The sequence below is a fragment of the Rhinoderma darwinii genome, chromosome 2 (assembly GCF_050947455.1).
Source record: "Rhinoderma darwinii isolate aRhiDar2 chromosome 2, aRhiDar2.hap1, whole genome shotgun sequence".
NCBI lineage: Eukaryota > Metazoa > Chordata > Amphibia > Anura > Rhinodermatidae > Rhinoderma > Rhinoderma darwinii.
In genome coordinates this window covers 418,071,677-418,079,088 of record NC_134688.1, presented here as the reverse complement: position 1 = coordinate 418,079,088, position 7,412 = coordinate 418,071,677, and the positions used below count along the sequence as shown (strand labels likewise).

The 7,412-nt window shown below is 37.7% G+C and overlaps 1 protein-coding gene across 1 annotated transcript; it reads left to right on the top strand.

The window, feature by feature from the left end:
• Positions 1–2,103: 2,103 nt before the first annotated feature.
• Positions 2,104–7,018, top strand: LOC142741886 (phosphatidylinositol polyphosphate 5-phosphatase type IV-like). The gene is made up of 4 exons (XM_075851207.1): positions 2,104–2,275; positions 2,368–2,470; positions 2,659–2,750; positions 6,904–7,018. The coding sequence occupies exons 1-4, from the start codon at positions 2,106–2,108 to the stop codon at positions 7,016–7,018; spliced, it is 480 nt and encodes a 159-aa protein (XP_075707322.1). The 5' UTR covers positions 2,104–2,105.
• Positions 7,019–7,412: the final 394 nt, after the last annotated feature.

Here is a 7,412-nt window from a genome sequence, read left to right as displayed (position 1 = left end):
CCACTGTTTTGGTACCACAGAGGCTTTGCAAATGCGACATAGCGCCCAGAAACCAATCCAGCATAATCTGCACTTCAAAAGCCAAATGGCGCTCCTTCACTTCTGAGCCTTACCATGTACCCAAACAGCAGTTTATTACCACATATACGGTATTACCATATTCGGGAGAACTTGCTTTACAAATGTTGAGGTGTTTTTTCTCCATTTTTTGTTAAGAAAATAAAAATGTTGCGCTAAATCTAAGTCTCATTGCAAAAAAATGAAATTTTTATTTTCACTGCCCAATTCTAATAAAATCTATAAAAGTCCTCTGGGGTCGAAATGCTCACCACACCCCTAGATAAATTCCTCAATGGGTATAGCTTCCAAAATGGAGTCACTTTTGGGACGTTTCCAAAGTTTTGGTCCCACAGGGGCTTTGGAAAAGCAACATGGTACCAAGAAAACAATCCAGCAAAATCTTCCCTTCTGAGTCCTGCTGTCTGCCCAAACAGCAGTTTATTACCACATATGGGTATTTCCATACAATGGAGAAGTTGCTTTACAAATCCTGGGGGCTTTTTCTTCTTTATTCCTTGTGGAAATTGTTTTTTGTTTCAGCTAAAATTACATCTTATTGGAAAAAAAATTTAGGTTTTTATTTTCACGTCCACATTCTAACAAAATCTATGAAGCACGTCTGGGGTTAAAATGCTAGATGAATTCCTCAAGGGGTGTAGTTTCCTAAATGAAGTCACTTTTGGGAAGTTTCCACTGTACTGTTACCTTAAGGGGCTTTGTAAAAGCGACTTGGCGCCAAGAAACCAGTTCAGCAAAATCTGCACTCCAAAAGCCAATGGCGCTCCTTCCCTTCTGAGCCCTGCCATGTGCCCAAACTGCAGTTTATGACGACATATGGGGTATTTCCATACTTTGGAGAAGTTGCTTTACAAATGTTGGTGGCTTTTTCTTCTTTATTCCTTGTGGAAATTGATTTTCTTTTTAGCTAAACAACATCTTATTGGAAAGTAATATGCATTTTTTATTTTCACATCCAAATTCTAATCAAATCTGTGGGGTCAAAATGCTCACTATATGCCGAAATGAATTCCTTGTTAGGTTTAAGTTCCAAAATGGGGACTTTTTTGGGGTGTTTCCTTTGTTTTGGCATCGCACCTCTTCAAATCTGACATGGTGCCTAAAATATAAACTAATAAAAAGAAGGCCCCAAGATCCTCTAGGCACTCCATTGCTTCTCAGGCCTGTGCTTCAGTAAATTATTTTGGCCGATTGCTTCTGCAGCCATTCCCAGCATTTTAAGTAACAAGAATAAACTCAGACCCCAGACCAAGCACCAAAATGAATTCATACCCCAGACGAGACACCAATATAGATAGAGAATTTAAACTGGACTCCTATATAAATTAAGATTCCAAACCTTACCGCTTTTATAATCCAATTCCTAACAAGACCCCTTAATTTGAATGGGACAGGGGTGCAATACCATGCACAGCCTCTAGAAATGTAACAGCACGTGCTAATACGAACGAGAAGGTAAACCATGAAAACAATGAAGAGGCTGCAGCTCTCATACAAGGGTTGCAGGCTGATCGGCGAGGGTGACAAGAGTCTAACCCACACCGCTCTAATATTGACAGCCTATCCTAAGTATAGGTCATCAATTTTAAAAACCCAGATAACCCCTTTGAATAATAAAATTCCTGCTTTCTGCAGCTGTCACTGTATACGGTTTGTTGTATATAAATTTATATAGCTTCCACTTAGTGCAATGCAACATGCAGTAAATCCATATACAGAAAGCTGCCCCTAGTTGTACCTGCAGGCACCCAGAATTTTATTATTTCAATAAGATAGGTCTAGGTTTTGCTGTTGGATTTACACTGTGTCTCTTACTGTGTTGCTTATACGGTTAGCGATTTGTCCTATTTTTGGAAAAGTCGATTAGTCAAATTCTATCTTGACTGTCTCCTGGTTTTCTACCAAGGACATTGGTGCAGTTTTGCACCCGGGCATTAAACAACCATGCCCTTTTGGAAAAAAAATCTAAGAAATATCATGTCTCCCAGATTCCTGATAAAGGAAATCTGATGGGACACATACCAACTATGGAGGAGCCTAACATCTCGCTCCAGAAGTTTTCTGTCATCAAAGATATGGCAGATGAAAAATCCAGCGATCTTAGTCACAGCAAATATTGTGACATTACATCAAAGAACACCAAGAAGAGCGCATTCAGCCTGCTGACCCGCCTGCGCTCCAAAAATATCCGTAAAAGGTATGTAACTAATAATTCTCATACATTGCTCAGATATCCAGAGCTGTGGTATAACAGTCACTAGATCTTTATTTCTCCCTATATCTTCACAGAAATTTTGGCAGCAGCGCTGTGATCGGCGCTAGAGAACTGGATCGCTATTTCCCAGATAGACGGTTGAGACTATATGTTGCCACCTGGAATATGGAGGGAAAGGTGAGAAGTAATGTACAATATTTATTGTGACCCATCAGTGTGCCCGAGCTCAAGTTGGATGAAATGTGCCAGTAACCATGTCTCTTTAGTTTGTAGTTGAATATCACATAGACAGGTTATATTCTACCCTATGTCAGTTTAGTTGGCACTCTTTGTATACAATATTAATGTTTGTATATTTTGAACAGGATTACCCGCAAAATCTGGAGGATCTGCTGTTACCATCAGATAATACGAAAGATATTTATGTTATTGGCGTTCAGGAAGGATGTCCAAACAGGTAAGTCTTCTCAGGTTGTCTTACACCTGCCTATGACTGCAGATGGACAGCAGGGCGGCTGATACAAATTCTCTCTCAATGCTCTACTTTTTGTATTATCACTCCCTAATTTTCAAATTTAACCCGGACCCTTGGACCACACTATGTATTATATCACTCCTCCGGGCTCGGAGTCCTGTATCTCACCATCTTTGTTAGACGGGAACTGATCTTGTTCTGCTCAGGTAAGACTCACATTCCTGCATATATATAAGAAGTCTTGAATGTAGTCATTAGCTGGAACATCTTATTTAGTTATTAGAATTAGATGCCTAAGAGCTTGGCTCTCAGATTCTTGACTTCTGAGTATTGGAGATCTAAGAGATCACTCCAGAGTTACAAAGTACAAAATTATGTTCTAGTAATATTTCCATAGTTTAATTGGAAATAATTTCTATTCCATTGTTGCATGTAGTACTCTTAACCACTGACCCGTCTTTTTGTGTTTAATTTCTTATACAGAGGTAGAGCACACCCATGTAACAACCAGGCTATTCCACCATGTCAAAACTAAAGGAGCATTGGGTGTTACCTTCACCATCTTTGGAACATCTTTCCTTTTTATTAATTCACACCTGAGATGTAAGTATTTACAATATTAATATATGACCATGTACAGTTTTACTTTTTATAAAATTGCTTCTACTATGGGATGATATGAAGAGATCTGTACTAATAATGTTTTGGTAAAAATAAAAGGTTCTTTCCTGTTTGATCAAACTTTTTCTAATCCATCAGTGTCATTCTATGTAGTAAGTGGCCAGTAATAGTGGCTGGATAAACGGCCTAATGTCTTCTACAGGCTGCTATAGAAATTCATTACCTTTTGTCAAAAAAATTATTGTGTCTTAGATATACAGTAATAGAAATATCAGTATTAAAGTGCGTCTGGTGTTCAAAGTGGAGATGCAGATCATGAACCTCCACCAGTCTCCAAAATGTCAAAACCTGAATTTAACCCGTTAATGACCGTCCCATAGTGTTTTTACGTGGTCACTAACGGGCTTTATTCCGATGCAATAGACTTTTTACGTCGCTGCATCGGAATAAATAAACAGAGCTGTCAAATCTCCCTGCTCTCAGCTGCCAGAGGTAGCTGAGGTCTGAGGGCGTCCCTGCTCGACCGGGTGAGTATCGATCTCACCCGTTTAACCCTTCAGATGCGGTGCTCAATAGCGTGCACCGCATCTGAGTAGTTTGGTGAGAGGGAGGGAGCTCCAAACCACTGCAAAAATTGCTGTTTTCTTTGAATCCAGCCTTAAAAAAAATGTGATAAAAAGTGATCAAATAGTTGCATCTACTCCAAAATGATTCCGATAAAAACTACAAGTCGTCCGGCAAAAAAAAAGCCCTCATACAATTGCATCAGAGAAAAAAGAAAAACGTTACGGCTCTTCAAATGTGGAGACGTAAAAACAAATAATTTGTAAAAAAAATGTTTTCACTGTGTAAAAGTAGTAAAACATACAAAAATTATACAAATTTGGTATAGTTGCAATTGCAACAACCCACTGAATAAAGCTATTGTGTTATTTATACCACACGGTAAACGGCGTAAATTTAGGATGCAAAAAAAGTGTGGCAAAATTGCTGTTTTTTTTCTAGTCCCCCCCAAAAAAAAGTTAATAAAAATTAATCAATAAATTCTATGTACCCCAAAATGGTGCTATTAAAAATTACAACTTGTCCCGCAAAAAACAAGACCTTATACAGCTATGTCGACACAAAAATAAAAAGTTTATAGCTCTTAGAATGAGACAATGGAAAACTTAAAAAAAAGGGCTTGGTCATTAAGGTTTAAAATAGGCTGGTCATTAAGGGGTTTAAATAGAATTCCCATATAACTACATACTATTTGCAGAAAAAACATAATTAGAGCACATGACTGCATTAGACTCGATGGAGATAAATAGAGAGATAAAAGGATACATAGGTTCAACCACATAAGTAATACTCACAGGCATTGGAGTTAATTCCTTCAGGAAGAGTTTGAGGCAGACGGAGACCCTCAGTGATGGTTTAATAGTCCTGGATCCTCTGCCCCAACTGCCTTCAAAAATATACATATTAGTAAATGTGACCTCCTGGAATTTAGGACAGCCACCATATTTAAGTTTGCTTTGACAACATAATCTAGATGTCTATATATTTTTTTTACTCTAGGTATTACTTCTTTGGCTGTGCAGTCTGGATATTCACCTCATGTACTAATTGTCTTTGTGTAACATCGAAATGTTGTGCTTTTTTCGAATACATTAATTTGTAAACTGCCTGAAGAAGGCGCCTGTGTGCTCTGAAAGCTGCATATAGAACTTTTATGGTTAGCCAATAAAGGTATCATACCTACTATACTTTTGTCTTTTTTGACACAAAAGTATTTAACATTACATATTGTTTCAGGCTAACACAGTACTACATTATTTTTTACTGTACTTCGATTTTATTACTTACAACTTTTATTATATTTTGTACAACTTTTTTTCACTTTTTTTTTTACACTTTACTTTAGTCCCACTAGGGGACTTGAAGTTCCAACTGTCAGATTGTTTTCCTAATACATTGCACTACCTACGTAGTGCAATGTATTAGATCTGTCAGTCATTCACTGACAGCAAGCCGATTAGGCTTCGCCTCTGAACGGAGCCTAATCGGGTTTCATAATGGCAAACAATAGGCCATTGTTAGGTCTCCTGGTGTCATAATAGCAGTCTGCAGTCGTGTGATTGCAGGGCACAGCTGCCGATCTGCTAGCAACCACAAAGATGCAGCAATCGCATCCGATCGCTGCATCTGAGGGGTTAATGGCAGGGATCGGAGCTAGCTCTGGTTCCTGCCATTACAGGTTGATGTCAGCTGTTACATACAGCTGGCATCCACTGCTGGAGACGCCGGCTCATCTCCTGAGCCGGCGCCATCTTGCCGGCGGCTACGGAAGTTTCCCGTGCTAGGCACACCGGGAGGCCACTATTAGGCCTCCGGGTTGCCATTGCAGCCACCGACACCCCGGCGATTTCATTGCTGGGGTGTCGATGAGCTGCAAACTACTTAAATGTAGCGATCGCTTTTGGCGGCTGCATTTAAGGGGTTAATGGAGGGGATCGAAGCTAACTTTGGTCCCCACCGCTACAGCAAGATGTAAGCTGTCAGATACAGTTGACATTTGGGGATGATGGCACCGACTCAGCTTCTGAGCCGGTGCCAAGCATTTGGCGTAAGTATACGAATTTTGCGGGAAGCACTGGCTTTCCATGTCGTATACTTATGACAAATGTCGGGAAGGGGTTAATTGATGTATGTATAATGCATATATACAATGTATGCATATTTTTATTGTATTTAAATTGCACTATTATGTACTTTTTCAATGTTTTTATACAAATTATCCCTGATGATGTAACCACAAGTGAAGGGTATAAAACCCTGGTCCACACATATCACCATTGCTTGAGAAAGGTCCTGCTGAGAGGACTAAAACATAGCAATTTTTTACATGGGTTAAATAAACCACAATTCGTTTTTCAACTACTCCTGGAGTGCTGCGTTTATTTCTTCATTGATATATATATATATATATATATATATATATATATACACTGTATATATATATATATATATATATATATATATATATATATATATATATATATATATGTATATATATACACTGTATATATATATATATATATATATATTTTTTTATTTTTTTTATTTTCGCTATAATTGTCTTGTGGATCATCTATTGTATCTTTTTTTGTGTGTGTGGTTTTAATGTCCTTGCAGAGTTTTTTGCTTCTGTTTTTCCTTTTAATTAATTATATTGTTAAAGTTTTATTCATTCATACATTCTTATGCTGATGTTTTATCTCCCCATTGTAATGTTTGAACTAATTGTCCATTGTGGGTTTTTTTTGACAATGACATCACGGCTGCACTTTGACCTCTATAACTTGGCGGCTTTTTTTCAAATATCTTAATGTATTTAATGAGCCAACCTGATTGTTTTGTGTACGGTCTGAGGTAGACGCTTGTCCAGTGTCGAAACGCACAGCCTGTATTATTATTATTATTATTATTATCTTTATTAAATTAAGTACTTCATTTTTACTTTGCTTAGTCTCCGTACTCCTTTGATCTTTGTTGTAGCAGCCCCTATTCTTATAAATATTCACCCATTTCTTCTGACTTATTGGGCCTATATCCCTATTCCTATTATAAAAAGTGTTAAGTGAATGTAAAGTAATAATTATTTTATATATACTTGAAAGTGCAGTCTTAACTGCATTCATTTTAAGAATACATTCTAAAGCAAAGTGCTTTTGAACACCGAACAAATTTTTGTCCTAGCGTGCCATAATTGATAATACCTGTATCCAAATTTCTTATTTACCCCGTATCTGGATTGTAAATCCTCAAAAGAGCTTAGTTGCCCTTCCTTAAAAATGTGTCCCACCAGTGTAATACCTACTCTTTCTCAAAAATTATATTCAGGAATTGTCATAAATTGTTTATAATTATTCCAAATCGGAGTAAAAGATATAGCCCCCCTAATACGGCACAACCTCTTAAAATCTGCACAACTTTTATGCCTCATGCACATGACCATTGTGCCACTCGGGCCGTTTT